Below are 20,191 nucleotides of genomic sequence, written 5' to 3' on the forward strand. Positions count from 1 at the left end.
AACGAAGATGAAAGGAATGCATTCAAATGAAGGTATGTGTTAGTATAATCAGCAGTCACCGTCTAATACCACTTTATAGAAGTCAGCCGTCTTAAATCTGAAATCGAAGCACTCCACGAGTCGGCTCAAGCATCAGTTATGCAAATATCCGCTGCCCACAGTCGTAAGTGAATTGCGCTTTATGATAACACATTTTAACACCACTTTAGACAAAGAATCTATCGAAAGTATGTTAGGAGAATCGCGCTCAAAGACTATGGACTTGATGTCTGAACTCGAGTCAATGAAAGCTGTTCAAAGGAGTATGGCAGATGCGACTGCTGGTCTTAACGATGAATTGAATGCCAGGAACTACAAAATGCAAGAATTAACGAACAACTTTGACGCAGCATTGAAGAGAATGAGACAAGCGGAGACTGAAGTAGGCGATCTTCGTAAGGCACTCTCTAGTGAGCGCGAAGGTAGACTCTCCACGGAAGCAAAATTGAAGCAGGTGAACGACCAGTCTGTTTTCAACAATGGAAACATTTCCACCGAGGCCTTACACAAAGCGCACAACAGTAAGATTGCAGAACTCGAGCGCAGTTATGAGCAGATGATACAGGCTATGCAGGAAGAGTCAAGAATGATGAAGGGACAACTCGAATCGAATGAACTTGAGTTGTCTTTCGCTGCATCCGAGAGAGAAGAGCTCGAAAGTGAATTAAGAAGGAAGTGATTTTGTAGAAAGTTAATAAATTAGGTTTTTCTTTATCTACGGATAAGGAGGTAGATGTCCTCACCGACGCTGATATCGGTGAGGTATCTGACGTGACCAGTGATGGCTAACAAGAGACCACCGAACGAGATGTAGGCTGTGCTGTAGTACCCTTATCAGTTTGTCTTCCCGTCTGTGTTAATCAAACATACGCAATTTCTTGCTTGCCTTCGTCGAATTTGTAGACTTTTCCAAAGCAAACGTATTCATAATCTGCTGCTAAACCCTCATTTCCCATACCCTAGGGTGTTCGTCAGATTGTTCTGTTGTAGCAGATATGCAGACATACGGGCCTCCATCCAGAAGTACCATTATCGGATGATAAGCTAGTTGAAAGCGCCAAAGTAAACTTCTCATTCTGTGATAGACTGAATATTTCAATTGGTAGATCGATTATGCAGTTTAAATTTGGCGTCGTTGATATAGCGCCTACTCTAGCGACTGACGAGGCTATTAGAGGCGTCTACAGATTGCCATATCACCCACCTCTATCAAATTTCTTACCATCCTTGTCTATGCTGTCTACTGTGAACAGATGGTCGAATACGATCGAAGTAGACATGGTTGTAATAGAGAGAGGTGTGCTTGAAGAGAATATCCTCTGTCGTTTGCTATAAATTACTAATAAACAAACTCATATACCTTCTCGACCGTTGTTTAGGACTATCATCCATGCCATTCTGTTCTCGTTGCGGTGATATTTGCAAACCGGGCGATAAGTGTAAGAAGTGTGGTGGTAGCGCAGTCAGTGAGTATTTATACACCCAATAGACCGTGTATTCTAATTCTCCCAGGCGGACAAGTGAAATGGCCAGCAGAATCAAAAAAGTCAGACAGTTGGATAAGAACCTACGTTAAAGCATCTAATAGAAAGGATGTATTTACAAATCACACGGAGGCACCAAAAAAGGAGCACATTGAATGTCCCTCTTCACCCTTATTGGAAACTGCCGATGGTACACTTACAAAACTCGTAGGAAGTGTTTTGTCGCCGGAGACACCACTCACTCACCCATTCTGTGAAAGCTGCGCTGTACGTTTTGCTCCAAATGCTACACTTTACATCCACCCTGATGACGACGCTGGAAGTCAACGCGCACGCGCGTATTGCTATCACTGCTTTGTCGCATACTTCTCTAAGGGGACGTGCGTTGTATGCTCAAAAGCTGTCTTGGGTGAGGTACGCGTTGAAGGGAAGTATGTTGAGACATCCGCTGGAATCTTCCACGCGAAGTGTTTTGAATGCGATGGTTGTGGTGTTGATCTCTCGAAGGATCCAATAGTAGATCTCTCTGGTTGGCCATGTTGCTCTGGTTGCTTTGATGGCAGCGTAGCACGTGCAGAAGCCCGTAGGAAGGGGGGAAAGCAACATCGTAAGACAACCTCATTCGATCCAGCGATACGGGGTCTCAATAACAGACTCGGATTGTCTGTCTCACCACAGACATCACCAAGCAGACGTAGTGGAAGACTCTCACAATTAGAGACAGATATGAGCGCTGTCAGTTTAAACTCCACGCCAGAGAAGGAGGGCAGTCTCGCTAGTCTTGCCGACGTCGCGTCCAAAACAAGTAAAGAGAGGAGACTCTCCGCTCGTGATATCGTCACAGGAAGGAGCTTCGAGGGTGTAACGAAATACGCAAGTCCACCGCCATCTCCACCGAAGAAACGTGATTCTATTGAGACATTCCCTCGTCCTTCACAAGTTCGCAGTCGGTCGCAATCAATTGATAACACTGACATCTGCAAATCTTGCAGATTGGAAATCACCACTACAATCGTGCGTGTACCAGGAGAAGGTGTTTTCCATTCCGCGTGTGTCAAGTGCGCACAATGTAACACACTCTTGGCTAATGAAGAAAGTGATAAAATGACAGTGATGAAAAGACCTTCAGATGGTAAACTAGTACATGTCGGTTGTCTCCCCGGTGGTGCTATGCCGGCATCTCCAAGTAAATCACCACTAAGGGCGACAAACGTGGCGAACGACATTAATACCTCGAGAAGCGTTTACAAAACTCCACCAAAGGGTGTCTCGAAGGCGCCAATTCACGCGACATTGACACCTTCCCCTAGCACGGCTGTGAAACCAGTTCCACGGACGACAAAGACGCCATCACCAACTAAGCAACAGAAAAGCATCTGGGCTACCCGTTCCTCGCCATTCTCAAGCTCAGCCTTTGGGGGTATGTCCAGTTGCCCCTCATGTGGGGACAAACTTACGCTTTTTGAATGCACACCTGGACCAGCGGGTACTAAATACCACAAAAAATGTCTGATATGTCGTGGCTGTTCGAAAGGTTTAGACAGTTTTGCAAAAGTCGATTTCGATGGCTACGTCTGGTGTCGTGGTTGTTTTGTGGGTAGACTATTTAGAAGAACAAACATGACGACTAACAAAGGAATTTATAGGATACTTATGTACCAAAGCCACGTCCAATGAGTTATTTATCTAGCTAACACCTCGGCTATGAAAATATATATATATATTATGTATAAAACTGTAATGTGATATTAGTTTAAAAATCCTTTACTAAAAGCTATCTTGCTTATTTTGGCTAACTTAGCTATATTAAATTAAGAATTCATCTAACTGAGTGTCACTAGAGTGCAAAACAGGACTATCATCAAAAGCATCACCTAATGCAGCGTATGGATTTGATGGATCATTGTTGTAGACATCTCCACCAGTGTTGGCTTCACTTAGAGGAGTGTATGCACCTGGTGTGACTGGTGATGTTGGAGAGTACATAGTCTGTGATGGACTTGGTGACATACTATCGATGATTGACATTCTTGAGATATCCGCTGCGAGGTTATGTCTCGCGGAACTATCAGATGGGTTGATGTTATCTACAACTGACACAGGGCGCATTGAAGTTGGCGATTGGGTTATGCCAACTGGTGATTCTTCCGTAGGATGCTCAGGAGATGGTACACTAGGTAAAGGTGTTGGATGGTCGTGTCTGGCAGCAGCTGCCTGAGCCGCTCTCCTAGAATATGAATCTAGCGCTGGTGAATCCGGAAGATAGCGTGGTTTAGCTCCACGGATGAACGCCGAAGGTTGCTTATGGTAGATAGAACTGAGTGAGCCAACTGTTGGACAATTAGAGTGTCACTATAAAATAAAAGAAACCCCCTACCATGAAGTAAAAGACTATCTAGCAAAGACCTATCCATCTTATCCACTTCGGTACTAATTGTTGGTTTACTAGACAAGATAATATCTTTTGCCGCATTCGGATCATTTGAGAGCAATCTCCAATACAAAAACGCACGATCTCTAAGGTCTGGGTTGTCAATATCTTGTGTCGCCCAATTCAACACCCTCGGTACCAAATCTTGACCCTGATGCGGCGTTTTTATGAAAAGCTTCACTGTTGCTGTTAGAAGTGAAAGTTGAACATCGCTTGTTTCATCGATAAAGTTCCATAAAAAGTCATCAAGGAGTTCATTACTGTTTGGTATTTTGTCTGCGCATTCACCGATAATCCAAATCATAGATGATTTTGCTTCAGAGTCAGTTATTGCATCCAAATTGGATGTTAAATCGGGTATATAGTTGTCGTATCTGTTTGGGTATTTTCTAAATATATCTCTAAAAACTATGATAACCTCCTGAGTGACATAAGTGATATCATTATTGAGGAGATCTAAAAGACTTCTAACGCAGGCATCACTAGCTGATTCAATTTTGATCGCTAGCCTACCAATTAACTTGATAGCTTTTTTGACGAAATCAACGTCAATTTCTGTTGCATATTCGACCAACTCTGTGAGAATTTCTTCATAGTTGTTTTGATTAGCCAAACGGTAAATTATTTCGAGCTTTGCGAGCTTGACGTAGATTGGGTCGAGGTATTTGACAAAAAAGACTTTGACGTCGTTCTTCAAAATGACGGGACGTCTTTGTATGATGAGGAGAACGTTACGTAAAGCGACATACTGAACCTCTGGTGGGGAGCTCAAGAGTGTAATAAGTGGTGGGGACAACTTGTTACAGTAGAAGTTGATAACGCTTTCGTCTTTTATGTAATTGAAAAGGTAGAGAATTATCTTTGTCGACGTCAAAACGACGGCGCTATTAGAGTGTTGCAATCTTGAGGAAATCCTCTCAACTAAAATAGTTGCGTCTTGAGAGTTTTCAGGGGTGAAGTGTAACAAAGACTCGAGGAGGTATATTTGACTCCATTCTGAACACTCGCCGAGTGAGCTGATTAGCCTGTTCGCTATTGTGATGTTTAATTTGAGTGAGATATTTGTTGATTTCTCTGCGATTTCGTTCAAAGCGGTTACAGAGTTTGCGACGACGGATGCGTTACTGTCAGCTAACAAATCACGGAGGTATCTAATCAAGCCTTCTTTCTCCACTAGCTGGGGGTTGTTGAACCAGATTTTTGCGACTGCAATGGCTGCAGTTTTACGAACATAAGGGTCAGCGTCCGATAGACAGTGACGTAGGGGGTCCAACAAAGATTGGCTAACGACGGGGAGGTGTATGTTCGACATTGTCCTCAAGCTGAGCGATCTAACGAGCGGATTCCTATCGGCGCAGTCGTTGAGAAGGTGGTTGATCGGGTGGTGTATGAGATCCTGCCTTTGCTTACCATAGGCGATCAAGTAGAAGTAGACAAGCTTCTTAACTTGTATGTCTTTTATAATGATATACTGCAAGACGTCTTTGAAGAGAGGAGACAAATCGTAGCCCATCGTGATATTCGTAAGGACTTTCTTTAAATTGAGCTTCAAATTCGCATAGTTTTTGTCTTTCCTTTTGTCGTTCAATTCATTTTTAAATTCCTGGATTTTTACTTTTTGGTAGAACTCCATTTGCTGCCTTCGATGTTTAACAGAGAGAAACAGCGATGGCTGAAGAACCGCCAGCGTCACCAAAATCAGCGAAATTCTTTATTCCAGAGGGCGTTTACTTTATAGAGGGCTATGGATATGGTTACTACGATCTAAACAACCAGTGGGTTTATTGGTACCCAAGTGACAGCGATTATTACGAGAGAGACACCGTCGAGAGCAAGGACAAGGAAAACGGCCGAGACTTCTTCGATGCTTTGTATACCAGCAGCCTCGATAGCCCAGCTGCACCACCGCAGCATCAGCAACAGCAGCTGCAACAACAACAACAACAGCAGCAACAGCCACAACAACAGCAAGAGCAAGATAGTACTCTACTTTCACATCCGCAACACACTCCCCAACAGCACGATTTGTTCGCTAATACTCCGCCCCACGATTCGTTTCAACTGGCCACACATCATCACTCATCCCAGCTCGATCACCCTTCACAGCATGAGACCCCTACTTTCTTACAACCACCAACTGATTCGGTGCAGCACCAGGATCTTCCATTCGACGCTCCTAACGCCGATGTATATCCCCCACCCCCAGCATTTTTAGAAGACGATCAGCCTCCCTTTTTGCAGCAAGAATGCTCCCCACAGCCAACTCAACAGGATCTTTACACTCCACAAGAGGTGCCCCAAGAGCCAATGTTTTTACAGGAAGCGTACACACCACAGCAGAGTCTTTATCCAACTCAGCCAATGGTCCCGCAGCAGCAATTACACGAAGACACAGCTCAGTTCGATCCTTATGTGCCATTACAGCAGGACTCACGTGAGATAACACATCAAGAGCAACATCAACTGAATCCTTATGGGCCACCGGTGGTAGAGCAACCAAAGCATAACGTGGAACCATACGCTCCACCACCACCGGTTATGCAACAAGCGTCACAGGCTAGAACCGAAAATGTAGGGCACGTAGAGGTTCACGAGGAGGTACATCACGTCGACGCTTATGCACCCCCAGTAGTCGAGAAAGCGGTACATCAGGATCCTTATGATCCACTGACGGTTGTACAGCCAGGTACATATGAGCAACCACAACAAGAGGTACATCAGGTAGATCCTTATGCCACAGCACCGGTTGTAGACCAGGCCGTGCAGGAACCGTCACAGCCAGAATTACAGCAAACGAATCCTTATGCCCCAGCACCAACTGTAGAACAGGTGCCGGAGCCATCACAGCCAGAGGTACAGCAGATGAACCCTTACGCACCACCACCAGCTGCACAGCAAGGCACCTATCAGATAGATCCATATGCTCCAGTGGAAGCGCCAGAAATACAACAAAAGGCGCCTCCGCAGCAGAACCCTTATGCGCCACAGCCACCCTCAATACAAAGAGATCCGTACTCCCCTCAACCAGCATCATTGCAACGGGAAGCACCTCAGTTGGATGTTTATTCCCCACCACCAGCGTCTCTGCATAAACAAGTGCCTACACAATTGTTACAAAGAGATCCATATTCACCACAGACACTTCAACAAGAGGACCTTTATGCACCACAGTCAAACTCTCTGAAGCAACAAGGTTCTCATTATACACCACCAGCGGCGCTCCAACAGGACCTCTATTCACCAAAATACCAGAAACAACCTAGTCTTCAATCACCACCATCAGTTCAACAAGGTTATCTTCCTGGTCCGCCTCCTCCAGCTACCCAGCATGCCGCTCAACAACCATCTCACATACCCCATGACAAACCTTCAAATGCACCAATCATTTCTTTCGGCTTTGGTGGTAAACTCGTCATTCACACTCCTTCAAGTGACAGCTTAGATTCACCATTCACTAATTCAGCTGTGAAGAGTACACCATCGAGTGTTGCTATATATAATCTATCTACGCTTTTACCACCAAACTTGGGTGCAAAATTTCCAGGTCCATTGTTAGGGAATACCCAAACGAAGAAAAATCAAGTGGTTGAGTACCTCGATGCTAGAATATCAGAAGAGGGATTCACGAACGACCAATCGAAGTTAACATTGTTGAGGGTGGTAAAAGTATTACTTCTCAACAATGGTGTTTTTAGGTGAGTGATGGAGTTTGCTATTATTCGCTATTAAACGCTCCTACAGTTCGAAAATCAGTCAAGAAATTCGCCAAGCGTTGTTGCCAGATTCCGAACCTCGAGAATCATCTCATAAGCGCGCTCCATCGGGTTTGCAAATAACAGTACCTGCAGATGAAACATCACCACATATCAAACCCTTCCCATCATCTCAAACGCCATATTTGGTCTCATCCGAGTTGAATGATGAAGGTGACTCTACAGTTGCAACGTATACTACAACATCCAAAGCGCTGAATATCTTACAAGAATTGCTCGTAAAGGGTCAAAAACGTGATGCAGTGTATTTCGCACTTGAGAACCAAATGTGGTCCCATGCGCTCATAATTTCAAGCTGTGTAGATAAAGAACTCTGGTCAGAGAGTGTTAATGCCCTTACAAGTCACGAACTGGGTGAAGGCTGGGATAGTTTACGTGTCGCTTACAATCTGTTCGCCGGTACGCTCAATAATAGTACACCAAGAGCTTCGAATTGGAACATGACTGCTGCAACCTTGGTATCAAATCTCGACAGTATGGATGCACAAATCGCATTGTCGAATTTGGGTGACAAGCTGATCAATGAGGGTGATATTCATGCTGGACATACCTGCTATTTGCTTGCAGCTGACACTCAAAAATTAAAATTACTTGGATATACAGGTGAAGGTAGTGATATTGATGCCTGTCGACTCACTGAGATACTCGAATATGCGTATAGCTTAAACCCACAACATAAGAAGGGCGATTACGTTGGTTTACCCCACTTACAAAGTCACAAATTGCTACATGCATGGGAATTGACAGAGTTGGATGAAATCAGCGATGCCAATAGGTGAGTTGTGTCATTTTAGAATACAACCTTACTGACAACATTAAAAGATACTGCGAAGCTATTGCAACTACGATAAAAATGTCAAAAGGCAGTCCTTACTATCATCCAGATTTGTTCATTGAGTTGAAGGAACTCTCAGATAGGCTCTCATCGAGGGGTGATAACAACGACAAGTCATGGATAACCAAGAAGATGGTAAGACCATCATTAGACACTTTGTGGAACAGCATGGAAGGTCGTTTAACGAAATTCATCGTTGGTAATGATGAAGATTCTCAAACACCAGTCGCAAAATCTAATGAAGCGGCTAAAGATGTCGGACCGTTCGCGCAGTTCACCAGCATCGATGAGTCCTCCACTAATGGTAAATTAAGCAGAGCGGCATCGGCTCTCGATTTACCAAATTGGAATGGTATTAGTGATAGAAGAGTCTCAGATAGCCCTGCATACCTCTCTCCTGAGATGGTGTACAGTCAGCCAAGAGCGGCTAGTGCCATGGGAGGATTAGCTGGTATGGATGGTAATGCTCCGGGTGCTTATGGACGAGGACCTCCTGTTAGTACAAGTAACAGTCTCAACAGTGGTGCTAGCTTCAATGAAGATATCACTCCTGTAGCCACTTCCTTTGGTGCAGCAACAGCGACAAATAAAATGCCACCACCACCACCACCACCAAGTGCTCTCAAATCTCCATTCGGTCATACAGATGTTCCTAGTGAGGACTTCAATGCTCCAGAAGAGATTGATGAAAATGAGGGTGGGAACTTCATCTCATTGATGGATTCAATGAGTGCACCAATAATACCTAGCGCAAACGGGACAGCTTACATGCCAACGAACAACAGAACGATCGACGAGATTGATGAACTTGACGAAGATGATGATCTAGGATTCGGCAACGACTCCACCAAGAAAGCGAAAGAAAAGAGAGACAAGGAATTGAAAGAGAAGGCTGCTGTAAACGGAGGAGGCTTCCAAGCGCCAGCACCAGACCAGGTAACCCAGCCAGGACAGAAAGGGCCGCAGCCATCCGCCCCACAACCACCACCTGCTCCTGCTTCGGGATGGTTCAGTAGATCGAACACGCCAGTACCAGAGGAGAAGAAGCCAGCAGAGAAGAGACCAGGTGGGTAGATAATACGTTTTTATTACTTTCTAACGTCATCCTCAGAGCTGAAACAGTCCGCTTCGTCAAGTTGGCTGAGTCGCTGGTGGAAGAAGGATGACCAGCAGGGTAATGGACCCGTGAAGGCAAAGCTTGGTGAGCAGTCGTCATTCTATTACGACCCTGCACAGAAGAGATGGGTGAACAAGAACTCTGATGCATCTTCTGGAAGTTCGCCAAAGATGCCGCCACCGCCTCCACGCGCAAACACCACATCGCCGGGCGTCGGTAGACCGCCTGCTGGACGCGGGAGTGCGCTGAAGAACAGCGTCAGTATGGACCTTAAAGGTGGGCTAAGCAGTAGTAGCGCTACGAGTGCACCACTGCCAGCGCGTTCACCAGTAGCGCCACCTGGGCCACCGGCAGGGCCGCCAACGAGACCGTCGAGTACGACGCCGGGACCTATGGCATCATCGACATCGCCTCCACCGCCAGGATCTGGACAGCCAACTGGACGGAAGGCTAAGAAAGGAGGGCGTCCAAAGTATGTAGCAGTAAATATTTAAATTCATTGTATTTTTTTATTTCTGGCGTTTGTCTTGCGATGTGATCTGAGCGTGTCCCATTTCTTAGGGAACGACGACGATAAAAAGAAAAAATAAGAGTTTGCAGGACAATTCTCTTAACAGACGCTCATTTATAATGCACAATATACGAGATAACCACAAGAGAATTCTTAAGAGGGGGGTGGTCCCTGCCAATGTACTACCACTCAGTTCACCCACCTACGCAGATACGCCAGTAGAGAGCCAGGGAGCCCAGACAGCCCAGGAAGCCCAGGCTGCAAATAACCCCTTAGAGGCCTCGTCAGCCGCCTCACCAGAGCCTTCTCCAGCCGTCTCTCCGCCCCCGGAGAACAACAGCCCTCAGAAGACACCACCAGCAAGCAATACGGCAGACAACACACCATCATCGTCATCCACACCATCTTCTTCTTCTACCCCGTCATCCTCATCCTCCCAATCATCCTCGCCATCAAGCCAGGATTCTAGCCCTTCGGTGTCATCAGATTCCAATACTGACGATCCAGTGTCATCCTCTGAAAAGGCTCCAAATAACTCAATCTCAAGCTCACCAGAGCATGCTAATGCAAGCTCTTCAAATGGAATCTCTGGTGGTGGTATAGCTGGTATTTGCGTCGGTATAGCCGCATTATTGGCCATCCTCGCCCTCATTTTGTTAGTAATAATGAAGAGACGCAAAAGACAGACAAAGACTCAACAAAGAAGCTCTAGAATGCAGTTCATGGGCAATAGAGCAGCTGTCGCACAGTCTAACGCTAGTTTCGGCGGTGGACCATTTGTAAACGATGAGAATGTTGCACAGCCAATTCCCCAGGTTCCAGTTGGAGCTGCACCTGGTGCTGCTGGAGATATCCCTGAACGCTCATCTACTTTCATACCTATGCCAGTGAGTGGAAAGTTTTCAAAGCCTACTTATTGTCTTACAATACCACAGATTGCTATCACACAAGGACAGGAAGCTACTGCTACTACTCAATTCGTACCAAGTCTCCCAGATGAAGTCATGCTCAGTCCAGGCGATAAAGTCAAGATAATAAAGGAATGGGATGACGGATGGTGCTCTATCCAACACCTCTCTAATGGCGTCGAGGGTGTCTGTCCTAAAGAAGTTCTCGGAGTGATGAGCCAAGCGGACGACTTTGCCGATACGCTCTCGGAATTCAACAAGAGAGAGTCACTTTACAATCCAAACGCGGATAAGAGAAGATCCTCGTCACTAGTGAACAGCCAACAGAAGCAGCAACTCGGAGAACTCCTTTAGGTTTTTTATACCACATGGAATGGACTTTTATTTGTATTTTCTTCAAAACACTCTTCTCTGACTTATTTTTTACCCTTATAAGTTGATTTTAAATATGCCTATCTTTTGTTTTACTTTTTCATAATACATACTCAGCTTTTCATTTCTTTTTATTTGTTTCACTTGTTTCACTTCTTCCGTCATCACGTCATATGTTAGGTGGGTGGCTTATCAGACGAGAGTGAGAATACTAATAGCGTAGTCGTTGGATTAACTGGAGGAATTTCGTTCGTTATTTTTTATAACGTCTACTATAGCTTATATACCCACAGTACAGGCAAATCAACAGTTTCGCAGAGACTACAAAATGAGCACAAGATAAAGGTTATAGACATGGATCTAGTCGCTAGACAAGTCGTAGAACCTGGTACGCCAGCACTTCACAAGATCGTCGAACGTTACGGTGAGAGAGTACTCAAATGGGATCCTCATACAAAGAAGAATGTTCTCGATAGACCTGCACTTGGTAGAATTTTATTTGCTGATAAATCCGAAAAGAAATGGATCGAGGGGGTTCTTCATCCTGTAATATTAAAAAAGACAGCATGGGAGGTAAGCAAGGCATATCAAAGGGTGTATAACATTAACGAATTATAGGTTTTAAAAGCTTATATCACACTCACACGTGTCGTCGTACTAGACGTGCCCTTATTATTTGAAGCAAGTTTACACAAGTATATTGGCATATCCACGCTCGTCTATTGCCCTCCGAGTGTACAACTGGAGCGACTGATGATAAGAGATGGCATTACCCATGAAGAAGCTGCCAATAAGGTTAAATCACAGATACCCATCGATGAAAAACTTCAGCTCTCCGATGAAATCATCTACAACGATAAGACTAAGCAAGATACATTCACTCGTATAGACGAAGTTGTAGAGGGATGGTATAGGCGGACGAGCTGGTGGTACATCGCTCAATGGGTTTGTCCTCCGTTAGCTGCGATACAAGCTGCTTGGATCATCTATAGTAGACGGCAAAGAGTTGTAAAAGTCAATAAATCAAAGTAAAAGACGATTTATTGTAATTTTAAATAGCAAATAGTTCTATGCATACTCCTCAATAAAGTTCTTCACTGTGTCTATCAACTTGAGCGTTGGTTTGCTACCCTCAAGCCCGCCTTCATAGTCGTGTTTGGCATCTGGCACAACTGTGCTTAGTTTGACACCACCTTTGCTTGAATCTTGCATGCGTTTTGCTAAGCTGTTCTTGTCAACATACTCCGGTACAAATTGATCTGCACCGCTAAATATCAGCGCAAGAGGTGTCTTAACTTTACTGAAATTCTCTTCGAATGTGCTCGATGGGAGTGTGCTTGTGAAATAATCATCTTGACCACTGTAGGCTTTCGGTCAGAAAAAGTAAATAAAAGTGGTTATGACCAACCCTTCCGCAAATAAAGAGAAAAATCTATACGCTGTGATGGGCGTAGCAAACCACTTACAGGCCTCTCTTGGCATGGCCTCCTCTTGACGACCCTCATCAATCATCTTGCGTGCAAGTGGAATGTATGACTTTATTGTGTCATCAATTGCTTCCCTATCACTTACAGGAGCCTGACAGATGGCTGCTTCCACGCCTTCTCTTTCACCATCCGAGATTAAATAGTGGAGAACATCTTGTGAGCCTGTACTGTGACCCATTATGACAACTTTCTTCTTACTACAAGGAGTGTCAGTAGGGAGACTCTAAAACGCGCAAGGAGTATTAAGGGGGTGGTTCTAAAGTCCATACCTCTTAATAATCCTACTCCTACGCCCACTCACCCCTGCTTGCGTAGTTCTGCGACTGCATTTGAGATTTCACTTACATCCCGGTCGAGTGAGCCATGAGCGAAACCATATCCAGATGACGAAGTTAATAATTGAGCTACACCCCATCCAGATGTCTTCAACGTTTCGCTGAGTGGTTCGACGTATGGCACACTGAGTAGTGTATTTGTGAGACCAGCGATGAAGACAAGAACTTTGTCAGACGATATATCACCACTGAGGAACATCGGCAGCGGTCCTATTCCGAGTTCATTTGGGTTGGCATATTGAATAAGCTTTCCGTCCATTGATGATGTAATCGTTGTTTTAAAAGGCAATACATAATCCTGTCTGACAGTAAAAAATAAAAAACTTTAAAATACTATTAATAAATAAATACATGATCAGGTTGGTGTTGGTATGACAGCATGCATCCCGTAGACTGCATCACGGACTGTGTAGTATATATCACCATCACCTATCAAACTCGACGTCATGTTTAATTCTCCCTTGCTGTTTTTAGAAATAGCAACCGCGCCTTCTTCACTGTTCATTTCATTCCAACAGACAAGCACACCTTCACCACCGAATTCCGCACTCAATCCTAATCCAACTAGTTTAGCCTTGAGGGATGTTAACTTCATATCACCAATGTAGAGCGACGTTGGCACATTTGCAGTAGTCTCTTGCGCAGCTGACGTAGCAACCTCAAATGTCGGCACGAGTGCTTCTTCGTGATAGGCCATTTTACCAATAGCGTGACCAACAACAAAGTCCTCAAACGGTGCCATATGTACGTTATTCACTAGGCTATCACCCAAGGTGAATGTGTAACTGTGAGTATGTTCACCAATCTTAATCGTCTCGCCCATGTTCGGTACGTAGATGTCCTTCGTCATGGCCGATATAGCCTCGAAGGCGTTGATGAGGGAGTTTGATGACGTTTGAGTGCCTCCTACGAGAATCTAAAAGAGTATTAGTTTGTAATATATGTGTTAGTTACGAACATACCATCTTCCTTGGATTCAACCGAGGCATAATGTTCTTTATAGCTCTGCTATCGTTGAGACCCTCCAAATCGATATACATAACCTGGCAGTTCACTCCAACTTCTACATTCTCGCTAATGTACTTCGATGGTGGTTCAAGAGGTGTTGCATCGGCTTCTTCCTCCATCTTTCTTCTCTTCGCCTCGTGTTCTTGATCTTGCTCGATGGCTTGTCTTTCTAGTTCCCTTCCTCTACTAACCCAACTCTCGGCATCAATTACCTCACCATAGCTGTCCATCTTGCGCTTTATATCGTTGAATGGAAACATTCTAAATCTTGGAGCAGACCCTTGTGCAGACTTGAAGAAAGACGTTGCACCTCTAGTTGAATGTCCTTTAAGGTAAATATCATAACTAATTTGCTGTAATCCATTACCATCTTCCTCCTTCTGTTGTTCTTCCTTTTCAACGACTTTATCGTCTTCATCTGAACTAGAGTCACCTTCGAAGTCATCCTCCTCATCGTCTTCCTCTTGTGCATCAGCTTCCATCATTCGGCGTCTTCGTGAGTCTGCCGCCTGTCTTGCAGCTTCTTGCTCCCTGTTTATACGCTCAGTGGCTTGATAGGCTTCTAATTCTTCACCAAGGAGGGGTACCTTGCTGTGCTCTGTTATTGGAATGTTCCAATCACCTTGCACGGCTTCACCGAGTTTACCACTACCCCATTTATCATTCTGCTTGCCGTTCCACCTATCGAAAAGGTCTCGGGCAAGAGAACCAGGTGCACCACGAGACGTCAGCACAATCGCATTACCTGGGTTATTTGAAAAACTATGGAATAACCTACGTGAACCGCCATACGACATCGAATACGGTACAGCGAGAACAAGTTTAGGCGTACCAGGATACGCCGCCTCAAGGGCATCGACAGATGTGAATATATTAAGCGTTTTGAAGTCAAGTACACCACGGTTCTCTTTGTACCTTCGTTCAGCCTCTTCGCGGGAGTTATCACCTGCTGCTGTGGCCCCACCAAAGAATTCCATTAATCCTCGAACGAATTTGAGCATATCAGTGCCAGTGTTGCTAATTAAACAAAGTGGTATCCTGAATGAAGGGTCCTTGTCCCGAATGTAGGTCCAATGTTGGTCTAACAAAACGAGTAGTTCTAAAATACGTGAAGTAGGATCGCATGGAAGGAGCAAGGAGTTTCCGCTCTGGAGGGTTCTATTTATTATGTCTACTGGGTGTTAGCTAGGTTGCAACAAAGATGTACTCTACACACCTAACAATGCTGCGTCTCTATCTTTACGCTTCGCATTGACGCAATCTCCACGCTCGCTGTCTGTAATAACTAATCCTGGTCTGACGAGCTGCTCATGGACTGTCAAACCTCCTTGATCGCCCCGTATGAGTGCCGTACCATCTAAATGCCTCTCTTTCATGTGATTTATGCCAACAGCATAGAGGATGGTGCCTACGGATGGTGCACGAATTTTCCAGAGCGTACCACCGAGGGTATGTCCAGACGAGTATGCTGTTATCGTCACACCACGTAACTTTCCGTATAAATGCTGAGGCTGATGGTATCGAACATCTTTGACGGATGTCCAGGCTGCTCTGTTTTCCTCTCGCGTCGGTACACACCAGAGCTCGTCGTCGTTGTGTAGCCCTTCGATATCACGTTCACCTCGCCAACCGATGATGTCTTCTAGAGTGCTCAACCTCGCGAGTTCTTTAACAGGAAGTGAGCAATAAGCAGGGCATTTTAAACCATAATGTGTGTAAGCGTAGGCGTAGAAACCGCTGTGTTTTGTAGAAGCGTGAGATAGCAGCACCAGATCGATTGTAGGTGCAATTCTAAATTTCTAGTGTGAGATTAACTCATTAGAAATATACTCGATACTCACTCCCGTAGTTTCTTCTCATAGTAGAATGCACTCTCATCATTTGCTTCCCAATCTCGTGAACCACAATCTAGCAATATTCTAGCGTCTTCTATTTCTAACAAATAGCAAAATGGTTCTCCGGTATTTCGTTCCTCTGTGTTAACCCTCCCTGAACCTGCAAGAGGTGTCACCGTGATAGCCATCTTGGTTGTAGAGATACAAGGTATTGATTAGAGATATAACAGTATAATATTTTAGTGATATGTTATTAGTTAATGTCCCTAGTTTATTGCTTCTTCACTATCTACCACGATGTGCTTCAACAATGATAGCGGTGTGTAGTTGAGAAGATACAATACAGTACAGTGTATTTTGATATACATACCATCATCATCGATAATAACTCTTATCTGAGTGCAACCGAGGAGACAAAGAAGGTTATCCTAAATGACATACAACGATTATCCTATTGTCTCCTATCGAGTCTATAGATCTCGTTCTATTAGGATAAGCACTGTTATTATATCATCAATTAGTAGCTCGTTGGTTCGATGCTTAACGTTCGTCTACGCACTACCCAGCTTATCGAACTACATAAGCCAATTCACGATCAGAATGAGTACAGCTTGTCGCAATAGTTGGTATATCCTGTCGCTCGATTTATAAGAAGATATTTTTACTATCTGACGCTTTAAGTCAATGTCCTCCTGGCGATGGACTGATGCTCCTGGCACGGTTAGATAAGAGAATATGCCACACTAGCTATGTGTATAGCCATATTTCCACTGTTCGGTGTCTTTCTTCTTATAAAGCCTTTCCGTGACACACTTTGACTTATTCTAAATAGATTCGTTCATAGGATCCGGCGAAGGAGCAAGGTGCAATGAGAGTAGTGATTGAATCGTTCAGTCTGACGTAGCCCCCTAGTAACATAGCAGGACATCCTTCCTCGCATCCCTCAATCTCGTTAGGTGAGATTAAGTGTGACCCATTGAAGTAAGTAGCACCGAGTATCGATTCTTGTTGATGACAACCGCGTAGAATTTTGTTCGCGTCGAAGTTTGGAATATCAGGTTTAGGGTGACTTTCTAAATACATGTTCGAGACCTGAAATGAAGAAGTTGGAAGAAGTTCGATGATTTTATACTTTTATATAAAATCTGCATCCTTTCGTTACGTTAATGTAATTGTCCGCATGTTGCCCTGGCTTAGTATAGTACCTGTGTGATGTTTTGAAACAAGTCACCGGATTAATAACATAAAATTATGAGAGTGAAGATGGTGTATCTACCTAAAGACGTGACAGGTATGGTAAAAAAACAGATATCGTTTCTAATAGTCGTCAACTCCTGGCCAAGGTGCTAATTCTGAATAATAAAGAAAGAGAATGTTGTTGTTCTTATATTTTCTTCATGTATAGACAATACACACAGAAGAACTGTTATAATATAGAGCATTTCCTACTTCCCATGATGCTCCAAGAAGATTACACTCTCCCCAGTAAAAAATATCAGCTGTCTTACTTTCATCTACATGGCTTATGCAGACGGATAGGACTACCATATTCTCATTGGTGATATCGTGGGTGATTTTGTAAGCTGTGGCACTCGCATGACCAATTTAATGAAAGCCGGGAGCCTGTTCTCTGTATGTGGCTTGATCATGACTAATCCATTGGTAACATGATACCTGAAATTACACTTGAAGACCCTTACTTAACCTGACGAGACAAGTGATGACCAGGCCATCATGGATAAAACTGGAAGTATCGAGAATGTTAACTTCAACAGACGAAACTTCTATAATAGTTATTTTTGCTAGTATTAACCTCATTTCTGGCTTTGGGTTTAAAAAAGTATTGATATGTTTGACAGCGCCAAGGTAGAAGATCTACTGGTTTGGATATTGAGAATGGTTTGTTTAGTTCTAATTCTGTTGGAGCCAAGGAGTTGTGTGAAGATCAGCACAGAAACGGAGTAGCTTACGCTAGCTTGTAAAAAGGCCAACTTTGTTGTTTTCGTTCTCGTGTTATATTGCCTTTGTGCAATGATGACATCACGTAAGATTGCTTCAACATCGACACATATGAATTCTAGGCATGTAACAAGAGAAGCCATAAAGTATGCTTCATCAGTTAATAGAAATTTTTGAACCAATTAAGGGAACATGTGGCTTTGCTGGTCCATCCTTGGAGACCTACAAATTTTACTGGCTCTGTCATCGTAAAAACTTATAGATCATCGTGATATTCCTCAGATAACGGGTTTAAGTATAACACAAATCAAAAGAGTATTTTACAGGTGATAATATATTAATACGAGTTTGATACGACTCAGTCTTATTTTCGTTAGTTGTATAGTGTTTAAAATGAATACAGGACACTGTTTTACTTTCGTAGATATATTTTCTATTAGACCTAAAATACTCAGACCTTGCTATTCTTCACAGAGCATTAAAAGTGAACACTTGTACTGTTAGAAGAGATAACAGGAGAAGATAAATGGACCAATTATGACTATGATTCATTGAAATTGCAGATGAAGACTCCCTATATGAAATTTGATCAAAACCTACTATACCGATACATTGTGTGATACCATTGTAGTGTCCATCAGAAGCTGCGTAACGGATTATGTTACCGTAGTCAGTTCCTTTACAAAACACATCGTCACATCCACCAGTTAGATTGTGACTTAAGATATGAGTACCATTGAATACATTTGGTCCATTTGCAGTCAATGCGCCAATGTCACGAAGAAAACATCTACCATCATCAATTGTATTTTCGAAATCAGGACGCTGACCTAGAAAATATGCTTTTGTCATTACCAGGAAAGTATTTCGAAGTTAAAGACGGCACGATCAAACTTGTAGGTCAAATAATAAAATGACGTTTATCACAGGTACATGTCGAATTTTTATTCGGCGGACATATCTGGGCAGACGCGGACAAACTTTTATTTGAGAACCTCAACTTTTGCACAGATGTGATTATTCAGAACCTTTTAAAGGTAATAAAAAAGCAGTTTCGTGAGATGATACAAAACCTTGATCGATTTTTGGGGTTCTTCCTTTTTGATCACGGTTACGTGTATTTATTAAAAATTAAATACTCAAAAATATTAGATTTTCCGATTTCAGGTTGAAGCGCTTGATTCATAATTGTCTGCATTATTTGAACTAATCTGTAATGTAACGTATTAGCGATGACAATGAGTATTTGTTAGGGCCAGGAACCGCTTTTAACATAACATCCCTGGCGTTATGCGTGTAGTAATATCTCGTCATATCCACCGGTACATATGCTGTAGTTACACCTTTAATTTATGCACTAGTGTATCGAACATTCATAAGTAAAAGTTTATCATTATTGTACAGAATGCTTGTTGAATTTCTTTTGTGACGAAGAAAAACAGCAACCAACCTCTTGTACATTTAAAAAAAATCTGTGAGCTAGTAAATCAGATAATAAAAATGAGAATATCTCCTAATTGTTCCGGGAGTTTAGCAGTAAGAACTTTAGCAAAATTAGATGCATGTTATAATATACGAAATATAGGGTAAACGACGAAAGCAAGACCAAGATAGTGAAGATCTGCAATAAGGCAAACTGACGTGTTTATGTGGGCGTACTTAAACATATCGGTACTACCTGTTGAACCAACCTTGGCTATGTCCCCCAAGAATAATTGCAGCACCACTCAGAACTGTAGTTGAAGCATCCACTAAACACCTCAATGATTCCGCTTCTGAACCAGCGCAACTGACGATCGTATCGCCTCCTTTGATTACAAAGACACCAGCACCCCATGTAGCCAACCAAAATCCCATATCACCAACCCATAGAGACATTACGACTGACGATAAAGCAATAATAAGACCTAAAGTGATTTTCGGAAATAGTAGCTGCTTTAAATGTGAGGTCATGATAGTTCAGATATACTTCCGATGGGCGATAAATAATTTCTCAACTACTTTTACTTGACCGATTTTATTTTTTTTCAGCTAATTAATCCCTGTTCCTGACGTCCGCTATACCTTCTGCAGTAGTAAAAATATTGCCAGTAATCT

The 20,191-nt window shown here is 43.4% G+C and overlaps 9 protein-coding genes across 9 annotated transcripts; 4 read left to right on the forward strand and 5 right to left on the reverse strand.

Moving 5' to 3' along the window:
- Positions 1-220: 220 nt before the first annotated feature.
- On the reverse strand, positions 221-1,446 carry WALSEDRAFT_48234 (RNA polymerase). The gene is made up of 4 exons (XM_006959897.1): positions 1,244-1,446; positions 1,047-1,198; positions 910-998; positions 221-859 (listed from the first exon to the last, which is right to left on the reverse strand). The coding sequence occupies exons 1-4, from the start codon at positions 1,317-1,319 to the stop codon at positions 751-753; spliced, it is 426 nt and encodes a 141-aa protein (XP_006959959.1). The 5' UTR covers positions 1,320-1,446; the 3' UTR covers positions 221-750.
- Positions 1,306-3,224, forward strand: WALSEDRAFT_70191 (hypothetical protein). The gene is made up of 3 exons (XM_006959898.1): positions 1,306-1,505; positions 1,552-3,116; positions 3,170-3,224. The coding sequence occupies exons 1-3, from the start codon at positions 1,430-1,432 to the stop codon at positions 3,215-3,217; spliced, it is 1,689 nt and encodes a 562-aa protein (XP_006959960.1). The 5' UTR covers positions 1,306-1,429; the 3' UTR covers positions 3,218-3,224.
- A 41-nt stretch (positions 3,225-3,265) lies between these two features.
- Positions 3,266-5,587, reverse strand: WALSEDRAFT_40545 (Adaptor protein complex beta subunit; the record flags this gene model as incomplete). The annotated part of the gene is made up of 2 exons (XM_006959899.1): positions 3,266-3,853; positions 3,901-5,587. 2 exons carry the CDS (start codon positions 5,585-5,587, stop codon positions 3,330-3,332), a joined length of 2,211 nt encoding a protein of 736 aa, XP_006959961.1. The 3' UTR covers positions 3,266-3,329.
- Positions 5,588-5,622: 35 nt separating this feature from the next.
- WALSEDRAFT_65826 (hypothetical protein) lies at positions 5,623-10,173 on the forward strand (the record flags this gene model as incomplete). Its single annotated transcript, XM_006959900.1, has 4 exons — positions 5,623-7,649; positions 7,696-8,502; positions 8,550-9,628; positions 9,674-10,173. The coding sequence occupies 4 exons, from the start codon at positions 5,623-5,625 to the stop codon at positions 10,171-10,173; spliced, it is 4,413 nt and encodes a 1,470-aa protein (XP_006959962.1).
- Positions 10,174-10,239: 66 nt separating this feature from the next.
- On the forward strand, positions 10,240-11,596 carry WALSEDRAFT_33655 (hypothetical protein). Its single transcript, XM_006959901.1, has 2 exons — positions 10,240-11,077; positions 11,126-11,596. Exons 1-2 carry the CDS (start codon positions 10,310-10,312, stop codon positions 11,450-11,452), a joined length of 1,095 nt encoding a protein of 364 aa, XP_006959963.1. The 5' UTR covers positions 10,240-10,309; the 3' UTR covers positions 11,453-11,596.
- Positions 11,597-11,643: 47 nt separating this feature from the next.
- On the forward strand, positions 11,644-13,545 carry WALSEDRAFT_70194 (CoaE-domain-containing protein; the record flags this gene model as incomplete). Its single annotated transcript, XM_006959902.1, has 4 exons — positions 11,644-11,650; positions 11,694-11,718; positions 11,764-12,043; positions 12,089-13,545. 4 exons carry the CDS (start codon positions 11,644-11,646, stop codon positions 12,500-12,502), a joined length of 726 nt encoding a protein of 241 aa, XP_006959964.1. The 3' UTR covers positions 12,503-13,545.
- Positions 11,768-13,550, reverse strand: WALSEDRAFT_61198 (DUF1749-domain-containing protein). The gene is made up of 4 exons (XM_006959903.1): positions 13,259-13,550; positions 12,879-13,154; positions 12,087-12,830; positions 11,768-12,040 (listed from the first exon to the last, which is right to left on the reverse strand). The coding sequence occupies exons 1-3, from the start codon at positions 13,489-13,491 to the stop codon at positions 12,539-12,541; spliced, it is 801 nt and encodes a 266-aa protein (XP_006959965.1). The 5' UTR covers positions 13,492-13,550; the 3' UTR covers positions 11,768-12,040; positions 12,087-12,538.
- A 44-nt stretch (positions 13,551-13,594) lies between these two features.
- Positions 13,595-16,412, reverse strand: WALSEDRAFT_61199 (hypothetical protein). The gene is made up of 4 exons (XM_006959904.1): positions 16,142-16,412; positions 15,517-16,091; positions 14,255-15,471; positions 13,595-14,208 (listed from the first exon to the last, which is right to left on the reverse strand). Exons 1-4 carry the CDS (start codon positions 16,321-16,323, stop codon positions 13,648-13,650), a joined length of 2,535 nt encoding a protein of 844 aa, XP_006959966.1. The 5' UTR covers positions 16,324-16,412; the 3' UTR covers positions 13,595-13,647.
- Positions 16,413-19,591: 3,179 nt separating this feature from the next.
- WALSEDRAFT_33659 (hypothetical protein) lies at positions 19,592-20,119 on the reverse strand. The gene is made up of 2 exons (XM_006959905.1): positions 19,680-20,119; positions 19,592-19,630 (listed from the first exon to the last, which is right to left on the reverse strand). Exon 1 carries the CDS (start codon positions 20,045-20,047, stop codon positions 19,769-19,771), a length of 279 nt encoding a protein of 92 aa, XP_006959967.1. The 5' UTR covers positions 20,048-20,119; the 3' UTR covers positions 19,592-19,630; positions 19,680-19,768.
- Between the last annotated feature and the right edge of the window lie 72 nt (positions 20,120-20,191).

Source organism: Wallemia mellicola (assembly GCF_000263375.1).
Source record: "Wallemia mellicola CBS 633.66 unplaced genomic scaffold WALSEscaffold_21, whole genome shotgun sequence".
In the NCBI taxonomy this organism is placed as follows: Eukaryota; Fungi; Basidiomycota; class Wallemiomycetes; order Wallemiales; family Wallemiaceae; genus Wallemia; species Wallemia mellicola.

Bases quoted from the DNA above. Each gene is read 5' to 3' on its own strand.
- WALSEDRAFT_48234 (XM_006959897.1), bottom strand. From the start codon at position 1,319: ATGTCTACTTCGATCGTATTCGACCATCTGTTCACAGTAGACAGCATA. The intron at 999-1,046 runs GTATGTCTGCAT...CGAACACCCTAG, and splicing joins GTACTTCTGGATGGAGGCCC to GGTATGGGAAATGAGGGTTT. The intron at 860-909 runs GTATGTTTGATT...AGGGTACTACAG, and splicing joins GAAGGCAAGCAAGAAATTGC to CACAGCCTACATCTCGTTCG.
- WALSEDRAFT_70191 (XM_006959898.1), top strand. From the start codon at position 1,430: ATGCCATTCTGTTCTCGTTGCGGTGATATTTGCAAACCGGGCGATAAG. The intron at 1,506-1,551 runs GTGAGTATTTAT...TAATTCTCCCAG, and splicing joins GTGTGGTGGTAGCGCAGTCA to GCGGACAAGTGAAATGGCCA. The intron at 3,117-3,169 runs GTGGGTAGACTA...AGGAATTTATAG, and splicing joins TCTGGTGTCGTGGTTGTTTT to GATACTTATGTACCAAAGCC.
- WALSEDRAFT_33655 (XM_006959901.1), top strand. From the start codon at position 10,310: ATGCACAATATACGAGATAACCACAAGAGAATTCTTAAGAGGGGGGTG. The intron at 11,078-11,125 runs GTGAGTGGAAAG...ACAATACCACAG, and splicing joins CTACTTTCATACCTATGCCA to ATTGCTATCACACAAGGACA.
- WALSEDRAFT_61198 (XM_006959903.1), bottom strand. From the start codon at position 13,491: ATGTTCCTCAGTGGTGATATATCGTCTGACAAAGTTCTTGTCTTCATC. The intron at 13,155-13,258 runs GTGAGTGGGCGT...CACTCCTTGTAG, and splicing joins GCAGAACTACGCAAGCAGGG to TAAGAAGAAAGTTGTCATAA. The intron at 12,831-12,878 runs GTTGGTCATAAC...GAAAGCCTACAG, and splicing joins TTCTCTTTATTTGCGGAAGG to TGGTCAAGATGATTATTTCA.
- WALSEDRAFT_61199 (XM_006959904.1), bottom strand. From the start codon at position 16,323: ATGGCTATCACGGTGACACCTCTTGCAGGTTCAGGGAGGGTTAACACA. The intron at 15,472-15,516 runs GTGTGTAGAGTA...AACACCCAGTAG, and splicing joins TAGAGACGCAGCATTGTTAG to ACATAATAAATAGAACCCTC. The intron at 14,209-14,254 runs GTATGTTCGTAA...ATACTCTTTTAG, and splicing joins GGTTGAATCCAAGGAAGATG to ATTCTCGTAGGAGGCACTCA.
- WALSEDRAFT_33659 (XM_006959905.1), bottom strand. From the start codon at position 20,047: ATGACCTCACATTTAAAGCAGCTACTATTTCCGAAAATCACTTTAGGT.